This window comes from Schistocerca gregaria, chromosome 1 (genome assembly GCF_023897955.1).
Source record: "Schistocerca gregaria isolate iqSchGreg1 chromosome 1, iqSchGreg1.2, whole genome shotgun sequence".
NCBI classification, from domain to species: domain Eukaryota; kingdom Metazoa; phylum Arthropoda; class Insecta; order Orthoptera; family Acrididae; genus Schistocerca; species Schistocerca gregaria.
The window spans coordinates 311,212,706-311,234,798 of NC_064920.1; the positions used below are offsets into that span (position 1 = coordinate 311,212,706).

The 22,093-nt window shown below is 39.1% G+C and overlaps 1 protein-coding gene across 1 annotated transcript in view; it reads right to left on the reverse strand.

Annotated features, from left to right (window-relative positions):
- Positions 1-228: 228 nt before the first annotated feature.
- LOC126343159 (KAT8 regulatory NSL complex subunit 3) overlaps positions 229-22,093 on the reverse strand; it is a 157,622-nt gene continuing 135,757 nt past the window's right edge. Inside the window, exons 14-15 of the mRNA XM_050001917.1 lie at positions 12,340-12,790; positions 229-1,737 (exon numbers count right to left, since the gene is read on the reverse strand). Coding sequence (XP_049857874.1) covers positions 749-1,737; positions 12,340-12,790 — 1,440 coding nt within the window. The 3' untranslated portion in view covers positions 229-748. The remainder of the gene's footprint in view (positions 1,738-12,339; positions 12,791-22,093) is intronic.

The window sequence follows — 22,093 nt, forward strand, 5'->3', positions numbered from 1 at the left end:
CTTTCTCTACATTGCTGCTGCCCACCTTTGCCACCTCTGGAACAAGCTATCCTGCATTGGGCACATAATTTAATAATCTACTGCAGTTAATAAAATGCCAAACACTACCCTTCTGTCATTTTTACAGATATCTTCAGGGGGAGGGGGTTAGGAGGTGGTCAGGGGAGATGAGGAGGGGGAGATAAACAAATTCTGCAATTTTAACAATAACTGAATTCTTTATTTTACAAAAAAGGATGATATCTTATCAAAGATAGCACCATGACATGTGGACACAGGAGCAGAGAATAAACTTAAGTTCAAAATCATAGCAAAACACTGCAACAAGTGACAATGAAATACTTCATGGAGTAATATAATGAGTTTTAATTTCAACTTGTCTCAATATTAGAATTCTTTCCCATTTGCTCACTTTTTTCTCTCTTTTTCATATCTCCTTCAGTGTGGCATTTTGAGGGACTGACTGGTAAAACAAACTACAAGATTTCAAAGACTATAGGAAATAAAGCAATGAAGAAAGGAATAATGGGCAGTTAAATGATACTGTCTGAATTATGTATGAAAATATCTACCTATAACCTGAGAAGTACTTGACAAGCAACACAGTGCATTAACTTAATTTTAATAGACTAGTTTCTTCAATTACTATATAACATCTTTCTTTTGTCTGAACTATTTCAAACAGTGATGAGACGCAAAATGGAAAAAAAAATGTTGCATCAACTGCAATCTATGACAACCAATATTCTCAGCTATGTATAGGATTAGAAGGGCTGTCACATATTTCATCACTTGACTGATCACTATCTATACGGCTAATTCCTTGCTGCAAGGAATGAATGTCCTTTCCCTGGGCATCCCTTTCCCCTATCTTAAGAGGAGAATTTTTATTAGTTAAAATTATTTTCGTGTACTTGACACCTTGATTCTGATTTCCAGTTATATGACTGGTTTTATTTGCTGTCTGAAGTACTCTCTGAGCTTTTGGTACATACCTGCGACTACCCCGACCTCTACCTCTGTTACTCCTAATTATGTAAACATTAGGCATGTTCCCAACGGAACTACATGTTTTAGTCTCAAGTGAACCCTCCCTCTCGCTGTCTTCCAATGGGAAAGAAATAGTGTCACCAACAGTAACTTTCTGTTGCAATGACACATCAGAAGTAGTGCAAGAATTCATTGAAACTGCTGCTGTGTCAGCAATGGCTGATTCTGATTTTGGGTCCAAAAACAGATTATCTCCATCCTTGGCAAAAATTATAGGTAATTCCAGGATTTTATCAGGTGTCAGAGTATCATCATCATCTCGAGCTTTTGAAGTAACTGTTGGTGGCACTGAAGATTCTTCTCGCTGATGGGTGTTTCTCAATTGTGTAGGTGCCACAGTGTACCCAGGCAACTTTGTTCCAGTGTGGCTTAACTGTTGTTCATTACTCAACTTCAAAGAAGGTACAGATATTTTAGGTACAACAGCATATGATCTTTGTCGGGGCAGCACAGTAAAAGACTGATTACCAGATACAGGAACTAGCACTTGTTGTCCTCCGACTCTTACACCAGTGTTTGCATTGCTTGTGCTAGCTAGCATGACAACATTGCCTGATGATGTTGTGCCTAGTACATTCTTGGCTGTAGTTGATGTTATACCGCTTGCCCCAGAAGTCAGCACGGTCAGTTTTGACAGGTCCACTACACGACCACTGGATGTGCGAACACGTGTTCCACTACCTTGAGCTAGAAAAAGAAAGAAAAGAAAAATATGATTTACACCAGTAAAAATATCTGTGTTACTGGCCTCAATGGCAGTTCTTTACAGAAATACATTTTGGTACAGTTGATACTGAAAGTAGATATGTAAAGTGCATTTGACATTAAGTGTGTAAAGTGATAAAAACTATACAATAATTTACCATCTTTCCAAGTGTAAACATTATTAATACAATGTCAACACATAAAAATGAGGAAGTAAAATACAAAAAAATCAGCTTCTAGCCTGATATTTTAACTTTTCTTTCAAACATTGCCCACAGCACTGTCAAGTCTTCATGTCATTAATTATTGCTTTAAGTAATTAAGACATGTACAAGTGATCATTCTGACTAATCAAAAGTATTTAATCCAACTTTGAATTTAGGAAACAAGCAATTAAAATAATCCAATTCCATTCACAGGCGCTGGAGAGTCTATGGGTACCGACTGACTGTAGTGTCATCCTCTGCCAATGGTGTCACTGGATGCAGCATGGAGGGGTATGGGATCAGCACACAGTTCCCCCTTGCATTGTCAGTTTTTGTGACCAGGAGTTGATGCTGCTCGGTCAAGTAGCTCCTCAACTGGCATCATGAGGTCGGGTACACCCCATTCCAGTACTCCCACCAGGGGAAAGTCCCAGCACTACCAGAAGTCAAAACCAGGTCCTCCACATGGAAGTCAGCCACATTGATCTTTCAGCTCTGGATGCTGACAATCCTACAGTAGCACCTTTCTTAATTATTGGACTCTTGTAAAGTTCAAGGTTACGGTTCTAAAACCAAAATCACACAACACCAGAGCTAACATGATGTTATAGGAAGAATAAAGGTGATGTAATAAACTGAAACATACTTAGGCATGTTTTCGTAGTCATTACTGGAGTATCAAAGCAAGGGGGAAGGCCAAGAGGTGAGTGGGGGTTGGGATACTGTGAGATTGCAGTTGAAGTGGGGGGAAGGGGGGGGGGGGGAAATAAAAGAAGTAAGATAACATTCTAAATTGAAAGTGAGTGAAAGAAAAACATTACGAAAGTGAGGTTGTCTGCACATTTATGGAAGAGTTGAAAAAGGTAAGAAAGAGAAAATGATGTAGATTTTAAAGGGGACAAAGGTACAACAAAAAGGTGGAGAAGGGTAGGAAACATTATAATACAATAAATAAGAAACAGTTGTACCTTAGCAGATAACAGGAAGCAATCGGCTACCTCTAGGGGAAATAATTTTGACCTATAATTACTCTGGGAGAGCAATCAAATTTACTTGAGGCATGAAATACACTCCTGGAAATGGAAAAAAGAACACATTGACACCTGTGTGTCAGACCCACCATACTTGCTCCGGACACTGCGAGAGGGCTGTACAAGCAATGATCACATGCACGGCACAGCGGACACACCAGGAACCGCGGTGTTGGCCGTCGAATGGCGCTAGCTGCGCAGCATTTGTGCACCGCCGCCGTCAGTGTCAGCCAGTTTGCCATGGCATACGGAGCTCCATCGCAGTCTTTAACACTGGTAGCATGCCGCGACAGCGTGGACGTGAACCGTATGTGCACCCACTTTGAGCGAGGGCGTATAGTGGGCATGCGGGAGGCCGGGTGGACGTACCGCCGAATTGCTCAACACGTGGGGCGTGAGGTCTCCACAGTACATCGATGTTGTCGCCAGTGGTCGGCGGAAGGTGCACGTGCCCGTCGACCTGGGACCGGACCGCAGCGACGCACGGATGCACACCAAGACCGTAGGATCCTACGCAGTGCCGTAGGGGACCGCACCGCCACTTCCCAGCAAATTAGGGACACTGTTGCTCCTGGGGTATCGGCGAGGACCATTCGCAACCGTCTCCATGAAGCTGGGCTACGGTCCCGCACACCGTTAGGCCGTCTTCCGCTCACACCCCAACATCGTGCAGCCCGCCTCCAGTGGTGTCGCGACAAGCGTGAATGGAGGGACGAATGGAAACGTGTCGTCTTCAGCGATGAGAGTCGCTTCTGCCTTGGTGCCAATGATGGTCGAATGCGTGTTTGGTGCCGTGCAGGTGAGGGCCACAATCAGGACTGCATACGACCAAGGCACACAGGGCCAACACCCGGCATCATGGTGTGGGGAGTGATCTCCTACACTGGCCGTACACCTCTGGTGATCGTCGAGGGGACACTGAATAGTGCACGGTACATCCAAACCATCATCGAACCCATCGTTCTACCATTCCTAGATCGGCAAGGGAACTTGCTGTTCCAACAGGACAATGCACGTCCGCATGTATCCCGTGCCACCCAACGTGCTCTAGAAGGTGTAAGTCAACTACCCTGGCCAGCAAGATCTCCGGATCTGTCCCCCATTGAGCATGTTTGGGACTGGATGAAGCATCGTCTCACGCGGTCTGCACGTCCAGCACGAACGCTGGTCCAACTGAGGCGCCAGGTGGAAATGGCATGGCAAGCCGTTCCACAGGACTACATCCAGCATCTCTACAATCGTCTCCATGGGAGAATAGCAGCCTGCATTGCTGCGAAAGGTGGATATACACTGTACTAGTGCCGACATTGTGCATGCTCTGTGTCTATGTGCCTGTGGTTCTGTCAGTGTGATCATGTGATGTATCTGACCCCAGGAATGTGTCAATAAAGTTTCCCCTTCCTGGGACAATGAATTCACGGTGTTCTTATTTCAATTTCCAGGAGTATAAATATTAAATTACAGTTGTTTGTGTTAAGAACTAAAAATGGCTATTGGGTACTGTATGGCGACAACAGAAATCTCTTCCCAAACTAGTTGAAAGGAAGAGGCTTTCAAGAGAAAGACAAAAGTATTTTTATGCAACACTCATTTTTGAGCTGACTGATACAAGAAAATTTTTACATGTGGCTGTTTACAGTGATATTGTTTGTAGCAATGTGTTGTCACATATTCTGTAACTATTCTCACCTTTGACAGTACAATGTAATTGGATAGATATAAAATCTTCTCACCAAGTGGCAGCAGCAGAACACACATGCAAAAAAAGTTTTACTTACGCAAGCTTTTGGAGCCTTCTCTTGGCAGAAGAGATGAGGGGGAAGCAAAAGGGGTGAAGGGAAGAGAATTGGAGAGTTTTAGAAAAAGGGGTAAAGTTTGGAAAAGTCACCCAGAACCCCAAATCAGGTGTTCTGAACTCTACTCCTTTTCCTAAACCTCTCCATTTACCTTTCTCATCATCCCCCTTCCTTCCACTTCAACTATTCTGCTGGAAGGAGTCACTGGCTCTACAGCTTGCATAAGTAGAACCTTTTTTTTTTTTTTTATAGATGTGTTCTCCTAATGCCACTTTCTGAGTCACCTTTTTATCTATCCAATTACATTATATTGTCAAAAATTGATTATTTTCATTGTCATATTTCTCATCTTTGCCACTGTACTTATGCCTCATTATACATTAATTATATTATTTTTCTTCTTCTATTACCATTTATCTTATTTCTTCTCTCATTCTTTTCATTCTCTGCTATATTGCTTCTACCTATATATGCATATTTGTTTAAAAACAGGCTGTTCCAGTTATTCACCTCAACTCAAACAACATTGGGTGCCAATACACAGACATAAATTGAAAATCCGAGTTCTTACTATATTTTAAACTAGTGCAACTCTTCTGAGGTGGCTCATATAATACTAGGTCATACAGGAATTAAAAAATAAACTTTCCTCCTCAAGTCAGTGAGTTGTCTGCTATACAAATATTTTGAGTTTTCACAATGTTGATTTAAAAAAATATATAATAAAATAGAAAAACTGTATATGAATACAGCGTATTGAAGTGGCAATCAACAAATCCTAAGATTCAGTCTGTGCTTTCATTTTTGCTTTGCATAAACACACAACATACTGTTTTTTGTTTGGCTTCTATCCTAGGTCTTCCTAATTTTTTCCAAAAAATATTTTCTCCATGTCAGCCTCAATAACACTGCTGTGCTAATTCTTATTGTGCCCTATTTGAATTCTGTCAGATCTCTACAGATAATGCCATAAACAAGTTTTCCAGTTACTTTGTTCCACAGTATTCAGAGACTAACTATGACAAATAAAACTACTCAAAGTGGCCTTGAACAGAACCAAATTACAGTTCACAACATTTAGACATAAATTTTAGAACAGTATTAGAATCTGGGATATCTATCTCTATATACATATCAGCTACATTATATCTCTATTAAAAAAAATTAACTTGGCAAACAAACTGTGTGGCATGTGTGATAAGTGATACATAGTGTGTAATGTATCAATGAATCACATCACATTTGAAAAAAAGTATGGATGCTCACACACTCTGCAGCCAAGGGGTGAATTATGTATGCATATGCACATGAATGTGTGTGTCAGGTGTGTAAATAACAAAAAGTATACATGTGTGATTAATGTAATGCAGTTAAACTCCCAAGTCACTGACTATCGCCAGGTTGTGCTAATAGCTACAGATCTTATTTATCTAATTCTGTAAGATCTTTAAGAGCAAGCTGACATGTGAAAATATGTAAACTACTTTGTGTGTTAAATTAATAAATTGGGTAATGTATTTATATGTTTTACGTATTGTTACTGACAAGAAAACATGTGGAGGAACAGGTATTGTGTGTGAGAGAGAAAACTTTAGAAACAATTTTGTTTATAAAAAGTAATAAGGAAATTACTTATTACACTGGCAGCTTGACAAATATTAAGTACCTTGGAAGGTGTGGTTTATCAATGGGAAGAGACTTTCTTCGAGTCCAATATGTATTAAAATGTCTAAGTAAGTCAGACAATCTGTATTGGTGCAAAGATATGATAATATGTCTTTAAGATGTGAGATGACAGTGAAGACCCAGTTTGGCATTAAAGACTTGACATCTGAGCTATATTAATGTGGTTTGGCTGAAGAATAAGTAGCAAAATGAAAACACTCTGACCACACTTCAAGATTATTATTACAAGTGCTTAGATAAGTGATCATGAAAACTTAACGGAAACAGATGTGAATTTAGTACATGTGAATCTTCATTGTAAGTCCTAGAAATGCCTCTTGTGCAACTGTGGTAAACAGTGACATAAACTACAAGCTCATTTAATCAGTCATTACAGATCCACTCTCTCACAAATTTTCTATGAAAAACTACAATAAATCTTATTTGTGTAAAAGGAGTCGAGTTATATTCTTGTCACTAACATAGAACCTTTTTAGTGCATCGAGAGAACTATAACTATGTTGAATCTTTGATGGTAATACAGAAGTTGTTTAGCATGAATTTACAAACCAGTATAGGGATATGACATAATACAAAAGAAAGGAAGATAAATAATAACTGGAAGAAAAGGTGCTGCTGTTGTTTCTGAAATACAATCTTTCCAACCTCACTGAAATAACAACTAAATCTGTATGAACTTAACTCTCTAAAATGATGCACAAATGTACCATTATCAACTTTTCATGTCTCTCAGTTTACTTTCAAAAGAGTGTCTGTTTGTTTGTCTGTTTATTACTGATGATAGACCTGATTTATACACTAAGTACACTCATTTTACAAACAGCTACACAAGCTGCTGTAATTTACTGATTGTGTCCTCCAGTCAAACATGTGGGCAAGATGAAACAGTGGTATATCATGGAAATAACTGCTTTATGAGGCTTTGTCATCAACAATGAAGTCAACACAACCTCCAATCACTGCTTAAAGCGTTAGACTATTCACAGAACCTCTTCCCTAAATCCCTTTCCTTTCACCCCTACGATATCCTGCACACCCACCTTCTACATGCTCCCCAAAATCCATAAACCCAACAATTCTGGAGGCCCGTTGTGGCTGTTTGATGTGCCTGCAATGAAAGAATTTTGACCCTCACTGACCAACACCTCCAACCAATTGCCTGTAATCTAGCCTCCCATGTCAAAGAAACCAACCACTTCCTTCACCAACTCTCAACCATCACCACTGATTTACCTCATGGATCCCTACTTGTAACTGTTGACATCAGATCCCTATACACCAACATCCCTCATGCCCATGGCCTTACTGCTCCTGAACACTACCTTTCTCAATGTGCTTCAGACTCCAAACCCACTACCTCATTTCTCATACACCTTACTAACTTTATCCTAACCCACAACTATTTCTTCTTTGAAGGAAGGTACACAAAAAAAATCTGTGACAGCCACGGGCATCCGCATGGCACCCTCCTATGCCAACCTGTTTATGTGCCATCTAGAGGAGACTTTCCTTGTATCTCAATACGGCAAACACCCTTACCCTTTCAACATGGCCTCAGTCTCCACTAACCCCTGTCCCCACACCCTCTACCCAACAGTTTCTCTTCCTTCATCCTGTCAGCCTCTCCAAATTCACACCTCCACACCATCTTCATAGTACACCATGCCTCACCAACTCAGATATCTGTATATTGCATGCCTAGCTCATGCACCTAGCACCCTCCCCTCCCACATCCCAACCTAGCACACTTGCTGCCCCCTCCAAATTGGTATGTACCCATCCCTAAACCCTCTTCCTGCTTATCTCACCTTTCTTCCACTACCCACTGTCATTGTTCTTGTACATTGGTATTCTTGAAATGAACTTCCCCAGTCTTTAACTTTGAAAATAAAAGCTAAAAATTGTAATTACTTAAATGTTGTTTCAAAATTTTTGGGATAATTCTAATTATAACAAAACATTGAGCCTAATGCACTGGTACATGGCTGGAGCCAGTACTACTTCACCACACACCTAAGTTAAAGATTTAAATAATTTAATTTATTAATAGCCAGTAGTATGAACAGTGTAATGTCTAGCCTTAACATAACCTCCTAACCATTTATAGAACTGTGCTAATACCCTTGACCTAGACAGTACTCAGAATCTATGCTTAAGTCAACCTATGCTCTCAACAGGTGCTATTGGTGCTTAGTGGGTTTAATATGGCAGGGCTGAAGCCATTGGAGAGGAGGTCAATGTCCAGGAAGATGGCAGGTTGCATTGAGAAGGGCAGGTGAAGCAGATGGGGGAGAAGTTCTGCCTGGCAAAAAATTTCTATTTGTCACATTCTCCAAAACTCTCTTCCAATACTATATGAAATCCAGAATCCAAACTGCTGGTATTAACCTTTCTACCTAAAAGCTCAATCCCACAGATGTTCCACTCCTATCCAAAGGCCTCATCTTCATCACCACACCCAATTTCAACAAGGTTGGACTCATGAAATCCTGAAATCTTTAGGCCATATCCTCAGCCACTCAATCATAGTCTGCATAAAGATTTCCCATGCCATATCCTCACACATCTGTAATCTTCGCACTTTTCAAGAATCATCTACAAAGGAGTACACTCCTCATCACCCAATACATCCTGGACTGGAGCAACTGAATCACATCATTTGCCAGGGCTCAGATTATCTGTCACCATGCCTAGAAATGAAGGACTGGTATTCTGTTCGACTACTCAACGTACACAACATGATGGTGTTTTGGCATCGAGTCTACATGATGAAGATATCATCAGTGCACCTGAAACAGACAAGGGGTTTGGAATTTTAAGAGGTCAGGAAGCTTTGCTTTAGATGGTCCATGGAAACAGTTGTATTTGAAGATATATTGTTAATGAGTGAGGAATGAGGGCACTGTAAAAGAGAGTATCCAATAGTGTTAAGGCCATGGACATGAGGGATGTTGGTATATATGGAAGTGGCATTAACACTGACAACTAGGGATCCAGGTGGTAAAGGGGCAGGTATGACAGAGAGTTTGTGAAGGAAGTGATTAATATCTTTGATTTGAGAGACTTTGCTTTGGGTACTTGGTTGGAGGAGTTGGTCGACAAGGGGGATATGGTTTCAATGGGACCCAATAAGCAGCAACAATGAGTTGTCCAGGATTGTTGGGTTTGTGGATTTTGGCGGCCTGTAGAATGTGGGTGTGTCAGGAATTGTTGGAGGTGAGGAGGGAGATGGACTCAATGGGGAGATTGTTCAGGATTTCGGTAGGGAATGATGATTATGTTGGACTTCAAAGATGGGAGATACTGTTACTGTGCAATCTCAACTACATACACCACATATCCAAAATCGAAGCCCTTCCAGCCCTCAGACACCACGAACAGCACACCAGACATCATCCCTATAAATTATCCAATGTGGTGACATCCTACTCCCACCTTGATCCTTTAACACCTATCCTACCTACAGTTAACTCCCTCACCAATACCTCACAGCACCCAGACACTGCCTGGCAGAAATTTTCTATTTGTCACATACTCCAAAACTCCCTCCCAACACTCCATGAAATTCAGAATCGAAAACACTGTTATAGGCCTGCTGCGCATAGGTGAAACGGGCAGCTTGGGTGCGCTAGTAAAATTTTTCTGGGTAGCATCTGGCTGTTTGCTGCTGCTTGTACAACTAAGTCACATTTCTGTATCCAGAAGTGGGAGAAGGTACAACTCATATGCAACTCAACAGCGCATGCGCAAGAGCCAATTCGCAACTGCTCAAATGAATATAAGGTAAACAGCTGTGACGTCATGCTCATTGGAAGTAATTTGTTATTATAAAGCATTGCATTGTCTTCCTAAAGCTTTGACACATTTTGCTGTTGGCAGATGCTTGTATGAGCACTGTGTTTTGTTGTTGTATATGGCGCATTTCCTTTGCAACCTACGTTTTATTTTTGTTTTTTCTCTCATTCATGTTTTATTGCTGCACTATTATTCTGCAGTAGCAGGATACAGTAGTATCCTTTGTTAGAGAATTGGTTCTTACCAGTCAAAATTACAAAAATTTAACTGAAAACTAAAACAATGAAAAATTACCAGAATTCTAAAAAATTCCCAGGTTTTTCCCAATTTCTTCCCGGATGAAAAAATTCCCAGGTTTATCCCGGATCTCCCGGTTGTCCCGGGTTGTATACATCCTGTCATTGTATCTAATTCAAAGGAGGTCATATGTATATACAGAATCACTTCAGAATTACACAGTAAAATCTCCTATAACTGCAATTTCACACAAATGTTTAGTATTGTGATTTCATCATTTTCTGCTTAAAATCTGCAAAAATTCTTATCAAATGTATTACACCACAAGTCTTCATCTACACTGCACTGTTGGAGAGGGAAAATGGCTAAGAGTAGGAGGGGACAGATTTGCCACTGCTCTTCACACTGTTGGATGAGCCGTAAACAACTGCAGCATTAATGAAACTATGCATAATCATACTGACATACCTGAACACAGCACGGAAACAATCATGCTCTTTCTGCATGAGAGCACCATTTAGGGACTCCTGTATAAATTACAATTTCTAATGAGAGGTTGAGAGAAAAAGGAAGGAAAGAAGAGACTAGGGTGTAATGTTCCACTGACATCAAAGTCTTTAGAGATGTAGCTCAAGCTCTGACTTTTGCATGGATGCGAAAGGAACTCAGTAGTGCCCTTTCAAAGGAGCCATCCCAGTATTTGCCTTGAGTGGTTTAGGAAAATCAAGAAAAACCTAAATCTGGATGGCTGGACTGAGGTTTGAACCACTGTCCCTTCCGACAGTGAGTCCAGTGTGCTAACCGTTGTGCAACCTCACTTGGTGGGGTCAAGTGATGCAGGAACCATAAACACAATGTATGTACAAAAAGGAAAAATGAGAGGGAGGGTCTTTCATATTAGAGGTGAAGCAGTGTAAAGGATGTTGAGTCAAGAAAATATTTCAAAATAAAGTTAGCAGATGCACCATTGTGAGCTACAGGTGTACAACGAAATCAGTTAGCAATGAACATGGAGAAGTTTGCCTGCTAAGGAGAACGGGTTGGGTGAATATGACAGAATTAATTTGTCACACTAAGCTCTCATTGTGGTGGTATACTGCATGTTGTATTGTATTCAAGTCTATGTGATTTAACAGCCAAACTTTAGCCAATATCCTTTACCATAAACTTCCACAACATAAACTGGCTTGGTTAAGAAAGAAGTTTGCATAGGTTCTAATGTTTGGGTTAAGTACATAACTTTTAAGTAATTTCACCTGTATTTGCACTCTTTAGAAAAACAGACAAGTTAGGATAAATCCACTAACTTCCAAATGCTCATCATTGCTTAATGATTTTACTATTCTGTTATTACAGTATGCTGTATATATAAAAATGAAAGATAATGTCAAGAAAGTGTGCGAGTAAAATTATGGAAGACAGTCTTTTAAAGCATGCATGGGTCCGAAAAAAACAAGCAATTCATTGTAAAGGTGTTCGTTATGTTTCTACGTGATTGTATTTGATGAAATTACTTCTATAACTGCATAGTACTGAAATTGAGATGCACAATCTACTTGTGAGGAGAGGGGAATACAAAGCGAGTTTTTCACTCCCCTCAAAACATTTTCTACCCTTTTAAAATATTTTGCATTTATTCCAATGAATATACAAACACGTTTTCTTCAGTAGACTGCCCTTTTAAAAAAAAAAAAAAAGGAGGAGGAGGAGGAGAGAGAGAGAGAGAGAGAGAGAGAGAGAGAGAGAGAGAGAAACAGCAATTGTCTTCATTAGATTAATCAGACTTGAGGAAAGATATATCAGTTACGCAACATGTACAAAATATAACAGTACCTTTAGCTTGTTGTCCGGCAGTGGTGGTAACAGGACTAACTGCAGAAGAGGCCTGCCCCAAAAGCAAGCTAGAGGCAGAAGAGACAACAAGGCGTGCAGCACCACCTTGCAGTAGAGATGACAATGATGTTAGCTGATTGTCAGGTAGAGTTTTTCCAGTTGATGCTCCCACTGTTCGTGCATGCTTTCCTTGTAGGCTAACACTGGTCTTTCCAGATCCCCTTCCACCTATACGAGTCTCCGCAACTCCTATTCCTCCTGATGACACGACACCTCCTTGAATTGTGAGTGAAGTGCCACCAGTACCACGACCATGTGCCACAGGCTGCCGTTCTGTTTCAGTCAGCTGCTGCGAATCACTGCCGGCCACATGTCCTAGCCTTAGAGGACCTAGTGGTGCCAAACTGCCTAGTGATCCTAAATTCACTGTAATCCCATTTGTCGCACTTCCCTGTAAGAGGGAAACAACATGAAAATAGGTTTCCAAACAATTTTTATATAGTACATTTCTAAGTAAACAGAAAACTAAATTCCGTGAGGATAACAGTTTATTTACTGAACTCAAGACTAATTCATACTCATAACAAGAATGAGGAATATGAAAGTGTCAATTATTTGTCATCAAAATTATTAATTCTTTTGTTTATCTTTTGGCCAGCATAATGGAAAATTTTGGATGAGATGTAAATCACTGAATGAGGGCAGACAACTACCTACCACAAAGAAACAGCATTCTACAGCGAGCATTCAGATAAATGTAGAGACTGTCGCTTAGCGATCTATCAAATAATAGTTCACATGTACAACCCCCCCACCCCCCCCCCCCCTCCAGCAGCCCCAATTTTTTTTAATAATACAGCCTGAGTGGATGGCATGAGACTACAAATAAACCACATGGCCAGCTCATAGAAACCCCTACCCCCCTCCTTCTCTCTCTCAGTGTGTGTGTGTGTGTGGGCGGAGGGGGGGGGGGGGGGGGGGGGGGGGACGTGCTCGCTTGCGTGTGCATGTGTGTGTTTTCCAACAAAAATCAAATCAGTAATTGAGCTACAGTACATAAAAGATCTTGAACTGACAAAGAGAGGTCGCCAGTGGAGCGATCGACTTTTTGAAACCATGCATATGGTGACGTAGGTTATTTACAATGTGTCATTTGCTACTTGGTGTTTTCTTCTGTAAGGTGACTGATTGTCCTTTCTCTTCTTATTGTTTAAGAATATCTAATCTTTCTATTACTTTACTGCCACTGGCATAGTCTTCACCTAATCTTATTGTAAGCTCATTCCCTTAACCTTATATTATTAAAATATTAGTGAATTGGTGTCACAATGAAGCCAGAGATCTGCACATACTAAAACAGCAGAACTAAAAAAAGAAAATCAGTGGAAAGTAAGTGATTGATTACAATATAGTGACACTATTAACACCCAAAAGAGCTAGTTAATAAAGAAATGCTATACTTTGTACTGATACACAGCATTCTACAGGATTGAGATATCACTGCACCTTCATACCTACAAATGACATTTGCAACAAAAGTTATTTATTCAGCAATAAAACAACAATATAAATTAATATCTCATTAAATATTCAGACATTGTGGATTTTTTATTTTATTATACACGTGGTAAGCTATATTGAATGATAACATATGTCTTCAGCATGTGATGGTGGTCGTGGAAATTTGGCAAGATGAAATACCTGCTCGTACATGACAGTAAGTATTTCATGGATCATTATTCCACTCTGGATATGTGCTAACTTCCCCAGAAAATGCATCACAACAATACAGGCTAGAGCAATGTCTGAGTGAGAAAGAGCTGTCATAGTTTCAAGAACAAACATCTCCCATTTGTGCAAGTTATTCATGTATTTGAAGTCTGGACAAATATGTCCAATGTTAGATTACACCTGGTACCAAATGTTTATTTATATGGTGTACAAGAGGTAAGACTTTTTGAGTTTAAAAGAATAAGTACAACAACAGTAATGAAGTAGAGATGAGCAATGTGGGCAGCACACTATCAAACTTCTGGTAAGTGCAACTAACAAAACCACCCCACATCAGAAGCAGCTGTTACATTGCAACTGTCTACTAATTGGTGTTACATTTAATTTTCATGTGACGAATAGCTAATTTCAACACTTACCAAAGATAAAATGAAGTGCACTTGCCTACTAATGAAGCTCATGGCATATGGTGAAAAACTCAATTCAGCTCCCCAAATAGCAAAACTCCTTTACTATTTTAAGTGTCTCATTTCCTAATCTAATTCCCTCAGCATCACCCGACTTAATTCGACTACATTCCATTATCCTCATTTTGCTTTTGTTGATGTTCATTTTATATCCTCCTTTCAAGACACTGTCCATTCCGTTTAACTGCTCTTCCAAGTCCTTTGCTGTCTCTGACAGAATTACAATGTCATTGGCGAACCTCAACATTTTTATTTCTTCTCCATGGACTTTAATACCTACTCCGAATTTTTCTTTTGTTTCCTTCACTGCTTGCTCAATATACAGATTAAATAACATCGGGGACAGGCTACAACCCTGTCTCACTCCCTTCCCAACCGCTGTTTCCCTTGCATGCCCCTAGACTCTTATAACTGCCATCTGGTTTCTGTACATATTGTAAATAGGCTTTCGTTCCCTGTATTTTACCCCTGTCATCCTTAGAATTTGAAAGACAGTATTCCAGTCAACATTGTCGAAAGCTTTCTGTAAGTCTACAAATGCTAGAAACGGAAGTTTGCCTTTCCTTAATCTATTTTTTAAGATAAGTCGTAGGGTCAGTATTGCTTCACATGTTCCAACATTTCTTGGAATCCAAATTGATCTTCCCCGAGGTCGGCTTCTACCAGTTTTTCCATTTGTCTGTTAATAATTTGTGTTAGTATTTTGCAGCAGTGACTTATTAAACTGATAGTTCGATAATTTTCACATCTGTCAACACCTGCTTTCTTTGGGATTGGAATTATTATATTCTTCTTGAAGTCTGAGGGTATTTCACCTGTCTCATACATCTTGCTCACCAGATGGTAGAGTTTTGTCAGGACTGGCTCTCCCAAGGCTGTCGGTAGTTCCAATGGAGAAAGCCTACTTACAACGTTTCAAGAATGGACTTTAAATGACAACTCTAGGGATTTACTGACAGAGCACTGTAAGTAAATCCCTAGAGTTGTCATTTAAAGTCCGTTCTTGAAACTTTGTAAGTAGGCTTTCTCACGTTAGTTTATGTCTACCTTCAAAACAGTGCCAGTTCAGCTTCTTCAGAATCTCTGAGACACTCTACCTATGTATAAACAAACCTGTGGCCATTCATGCTGCCCTTTTCTATAGATGTTTAATATCCCCTTTTAGTCCTATTTGGTATGGGCCTCATGCAGTTGAACAGTAGTCTAGAACGGGCTGCACAAGTTATTTGTACGCAATCTCCTCTGTATAATACTGATTGCACTTCCCTGGTATTCTACCAATAAACCAAAGAGTATCACTTATTTTACTCACGACTGTGCCTATATGGTCATTCCATTTTATATCCCTACAAAACGTTACAAACAGATATTTGTATGACTTGGTCAATTCCAACTGTGACTCATTGCTATTACAGTCATAGAAACCATTTTGTGAAGTGCACAATTTTACATTTTTGAACATTTAAAAAAAAGTTTACAGTCACTGCACCACTTTGAAATCTCATCGAGTTCTGGCTGAATATTTATGCAGCTTCTTTCAGACAGCGCTTCACTACAGACAACTCCATCATTTGCAGAAAGTCTGAGGTTATTATTAATTTTGTCAGTAAGGTCATTAATATAAAACATGAACAGCAAGAGTCCCAACACTTCCCTGGAGCACATCCAAGGAATATAATGTGTCCTCCCTATCAAAATAATCCTCAATCCAGTCAAAAATTTTGCTTGATACCACTTTGATCATACTTTTGATAATAAGCATATATGTGGTACTGAGTAAATTTTTTTCAAAAATCAAGAAATATTGCATCTACTTGATTGCCTTGGTCCAAAGTCTTCAGTATGTCAGGTGAGAAAACTGTGGGTTGAATTTCACATGATAAATGTTTTTGGAATCCATGCTGATTTGCGTGGAGGAGGTTGCTCTGTTCGAGGTATCTCATTATGTTTGAACTCAGAATACGTTCTAAAGTTCTACAACAAATCGATGTCAAGGATACTGGATGGTAGTTTTGTGGATCTCTTCTTTTACCCTTCCTGTGCTTCTTCCAACTACTGAAAATGATTTTTGTTCAAGGGATCTGTGATAGATTATAGTTACAAAGAGTTACAAAGCAAGCTGGAATCTTTTTACTTCCTCTCTTGTTTTGTTATCTGCCTCCTTAAATTCATTTTATTTTCATTTATGACTAATTACCATTAACGTTCCTGAGTAAATCTGCATTTCCATAAAAGAGAAAGGCTGGCCCTCAATACAGCTCCATACCTAATTTTGTGCTTAGTTTTGTGTATTTAATCAATTTCCTAATTTACTTTGACTACTCCTAGTTAATATCTTTTGTTATAGGGTGAAACCAGTAATTGTTTCGCGACTTAAATTCTATTGTTGACTTATAAACAAATATAAATTCTGTACTAGTTATAAACATTTGGAAGAAGAACTCCTAGCATTATTAAAGTACTTATTTGGCTATATTCGAAAATATATTTGCAAAGATAGACCTCAATTAATTCCAAAGCAATTATCAGTTTTGTCAAAAGTATTGTTTGTATAACCATATCTCTTAATTTTGTCATTTAAACAAATAATTCAGCTTAACCCATTCAGTAGAAGAAACTGTTAAAAAGTAGGAATTTTTCTATATATTCAGTTAATTGAATGAGTTATGTTTTAATTGTAATTTCTGTAACTTAAACATCGAACAATGTATAGCTTCAGTGCCCATTATTGTGAGGATATATAAAGGCCTGATTTTTGGTCCTGAGACAGATCGATTTTCAGATGAGAAACCTGTATTCGTTAGATCAACAACAATGCATCAACTTAACTGCGAAATAAGTGTAACACAAAGAGGTCATGTGTTAAAATAATGACAGTGTCTGGTCAATAGTGCCACACATACCGAATTATTCTGCAGGAACTGTGTGATTAGGTTTTTACTGTGCCACAGATGTTCAACGGTAAACTATTGTAGCAGTATGCTGACGTTTGCCAGCAAACTATTAATGAGGCTTATCAAAAGTTAATCAATAAACGAACTGGTCATATTAACTGTGTAATATTGCGGGGTTGTGAACAGTGATAGTAAAGAATTGTGTAACTCAACTGTTCAACTGCCGGCTACATCATTTGCAGTAGTCAGTGTTGAACTTCAACCTCCAACCCCCCCCTTTCCCCCATTTCTCAGCCAGTATAACAATACAGTACGCCGACACTGAGGACTATCAACCAAGAAATAAAGCAGGCGAATGCCACAAAGGGGGCTAAGTCAACTGCAAATTCAGTATAGTATCTGATACGGATTCCATTGGAGCTTCGTTCTATTTTAACAATTCCAACTGTCTCTCAACACCACTGACACTTATTTCATTCATCTTTTTAGTACTACAGGGATTAAATTGGGACAATTCTTCTGCAGTTTACTCTGTAAAGGAATATTTGAAAATGGAGTTACCCATTTCAGCTGTTGCTTTGCTACCCTCAAATTCAGTTCCTGTCTCATTCACTATTAACTAAACACTAACTTTGGTGCCATTAACAGCTTTTACATAAGACCAGAATTTCAATGGGCTTTATGAAAGATCCTTTGACAATATCCTGCTACAGTTGTCACTAAAGGTTTTACACACTGCTCTCTTGGCAGTGAAATGCTTTGAGCACCTCTCTATCTATAGTCTTATGCTTTGTTTTACAGTTATTATGCAGTAGTCTCTGTATACCTATCATGCAGTAGTCTCCATACATGTGAGACCAATGAGGTGTATTGTGCCTGTATTGGAATGTATACTAGTTTACCTATATGGGTATATGTTTTATTTTTTACATTTGCCTTAGTAGTTTATGGTAAAGATTAACACACAGTATGCCCACAGCAATCAAGCCTGTGAAACTAGCAAGAAAAGATGAAAAATATTAATTTTCTTCCGTTTGTAGACACTCTTATTGGATGTTTCATCTATCTTGTACTGACTGTCTTTTCCTGTCTATGACAGAGGGAGGACGTGAATTTCTGTTTAGTTCACTAATAATGTGAAATATATTAACTCTTACGTTATGAAGTCAATGAGTCTTATTAGTTCCTTATTTCACCTGCTCCATCTATCTGCATCATTGTTACCTGTAATACTTCATAGAAGCAAGAAATTTAAGCAGAGCAAGCTGGATGTCATAACATTGTCTTCAAAGAAGAAGAGGAGGAGGTAAATAATTTCAGGGCTCAAACAACTATCAACTAATAATACAATATTATACGTTGGAAAAATCATAAGCCTGACTGACTGGAGTGTCGTAGCTGTGCTAGACTAGCTGGGACACATTCTCCTGAGCAAACTCACTATTTTGTCATCTCCTGTGTGGTGCCAGCAAATTTCCATCATAATTATTATTCTTAAAATTACTACTTGATCAGTAGATGCTTTAACTGATATAACACAGCTCCACTCTCATTACTTTCTTCAAGTAAAGTATATCTTCCTGACAATCTTCTGCTTTCATTTCGCCCAACCTGTGCATTAAAGCTTCCTAAAACCGGCTACAGGTTTTACTTTACTACGTGTACTTTCAAGGTCATCATGCCCAAGAGCTTGAACCATAGATGGAGTGAAACAGGGCGATGGTCTCTCTGGAGCAGTATTTAACTTACAACTCCACAGTTTGATACAAAAAACAGACAAGAGAGGGGCAATACTTATGAAATCCAGTTAGATCTGTACATGCGCAGTAACATTGCAGTTATGGCGAGAAATGTAAACACCCTTATGGAAATGTTTGAAATAATGAAAGCAGAAAGAGTACAAATTGGATTTAATTATAAATGAGAAAAGACAAAATACATGGTAATGTCCAATTCTAACATGGCATGACCTGAGAGCCTCTAATAAGTGTTTTAAAGCTTGTAGCTGTTTCCATTACCTATAGCTCTGGCCAGACATACCAGTAGTGGCTGCAAGTGTGGTGATGCCACACTTATGCCTAGTCTTGCATAGTGCTCTCTCTCTAACATTTGAAAATGGCAATTCTGAGCATCCATAGATGCCCCGTTTGAGTGCCAGCTGAGTGTCAGTAACAAGATAGTTTGTTAATTTCACACAGTTTTCGTTTTCCATTCCTTACAGATTTATTAGTTTTGGCCATTTTACTTGAAATAAAAAACATATTTTATGTTACTTGTGTAATTTATTTACTGAGTGAAAGTATTTGTGTAAGTTGAAAATGGAAGGGCAGGAAGAAAGAGAGACTTCCCCTTTGCCATGTGGGACAGATTAGCAAACAACTCCAATAAGACACACTTTGACAGCATGAAGAATATGACTTAAAAAGGGTAACTGATTTCCTGCAGCATAGCAAATCCGCAATGTTTATCAATACTTAAAACATCATGTAGATCATGCTGGTGAAATGTTGGCATCCACATGCACTCTCTGGAAAGATTAGCATAAAGTATATGTAATCAGTAGCAATGATATCAAAAAATGGTAGTGATGATATCAAGAAATGCAATACCGTGTAACCAAAAAACAACCATTGTAAGAAAAAGCCTTGCTGATGTACAGGCTATTTGTGCCGGAACTTATGGCATTGGTTTAAGAACTATCTAGTGTGTGTGTTGTGAGGGGGAAAATCCCCATGTTCACTTCTCCTAGGAAAAATATAAAGCAACACAGGTCTTTAACCAAATTAAACAACTTTGATAAAGGCGCTGTCAGGTGGACAGTCTAAGAATTTTACGTCAATGATGAGTATCCAACATCAGAAAAATCGAGAAAAAAGGTAACGGGGATCTACTACATATGCATATTAAGCAATATAGGATTTAAATGCAAGTTTCAGAATGATTACAAAATGATGATTACAAAATTTTTACTTCAACTCAAAGACATAATAGCCGCCAGAATTAAATTTTTGCAGACGATGAACTTGCTGTAGTCTTCAGGTGATATGCAACGCATACTCTATGTGGATAAAATTTCACTCAAAACCATCTGGTAGTATTCAAGCCCAAGTGGAGGCCTTAAGGCAATTGTTGGTAAAGGGGCCAGATTGATCGTTGTGCATGTGGGGTCAGCAACGACTGGATTTCTTAAAAAATAAAAATAAATAAATAAATAAATACATTAGTTTACAAACAAATTAGAAGATTATCATTATGAAATGGACACAGCTAAGTTAACAACTGGTTTGAGAAGAATGTTTTGAATTTATTGGAGGAAGGTTCAATTATTATCATGGACAATCTTTCCGTGATCATGAACCGAGCACCGACAATGAAAACACAGAAGGCTGACATAGCATCTTGGCTACCTACACAAAACACTGCCTTCTCATCTACAGAAACAAGAGCTGAGATGTTGGATAAGGTTCGTTTAAATGAAGAACAATCTATTTATGAGCTACTTGTAGCAAATGAGAGTGGACACCAAGTAGAATGCTTACCAACTTATCACTGTCAGTTCAAGCTGATTGAGCTCATCTGGGCCCAAGTCAAGAGAAAAGTAGCCATGAAAAATAACTGGTTTAAAATTGCAGATGTTGAACACTTACTTCATGGGGCCTTCGAAAACATCACAACAGAACAATGACAGAAATGTGTTCGGCACGTTGTTGATGGAAACGAGGTTTTGATAAAGAAGTCATCTGAGACACTGTAATAGAACCCACAGTCATCAAATGTAATGAGGACTCAACCACAGACAATGAGAACAATGAAGAAGAAGAAGATGGGATGAAGCGGATGAGCCAACTGAAGACAACTGAGATGGGTCATCTGAAACATTTTACACTTCTCGCCCAGTATACTGTGCTATTATAACACCAACATTTCATACGTAACAGTGTAATAGAATACTGTATTGTAACCAAATCATATTGTCAGTATTTTGAATTCATTCACTTCCAAAACCCATATACACCACACTGGATTCCATAGGGAACTGGTGTGCTCAGCAAGTATATAGGATTTTGAATACAAGGTAGGCACTTACAGCAATAAGTAGCATAGCAATCTGGTTTTATCGCAGATCTAGATTTCAGCTATCTTACAGATAACAGCAGTGCATTTGGAGTATGTCAACATTCAATTAAGCTTTTCATTAGTGTGCTAATTTTCTTGATATTCTAGTAGATACACTATATGATCAAAAGTATCTGGACACCTGGCCGAAAATGACTCGCCAAGTTCACGGTGCCCTCCATCGGTAATGCTGGAATTCAATGTGGTGTTGGCCCACCCTTAGCCTTGATGGCAGCTTCCACTTGTGCAGGCATATGTTCAGTCAGGTGGTGGAAGGTTTCTTGGGGAATGGCAGCCCAGTCTTCATGAAGTACTGCACTGAGGAGAGGTATCGATGTCATTCATTGAGACCTGACATGAAGTCGGTGTTCCAAAACGTTTCAAAGGTGTTCTACAGGATTCAGGTCAGGACTCTGTGCAGGCCAGACCATTACAGGGATGTTATTGTTGTGTAACCACTCCGCCACAGGCCGTGCATTATGAATGTGTACTCAATACTGTTGAAAGATGCAAACGCCATCTCCGAATTGTGCTTCAACAGTTGGA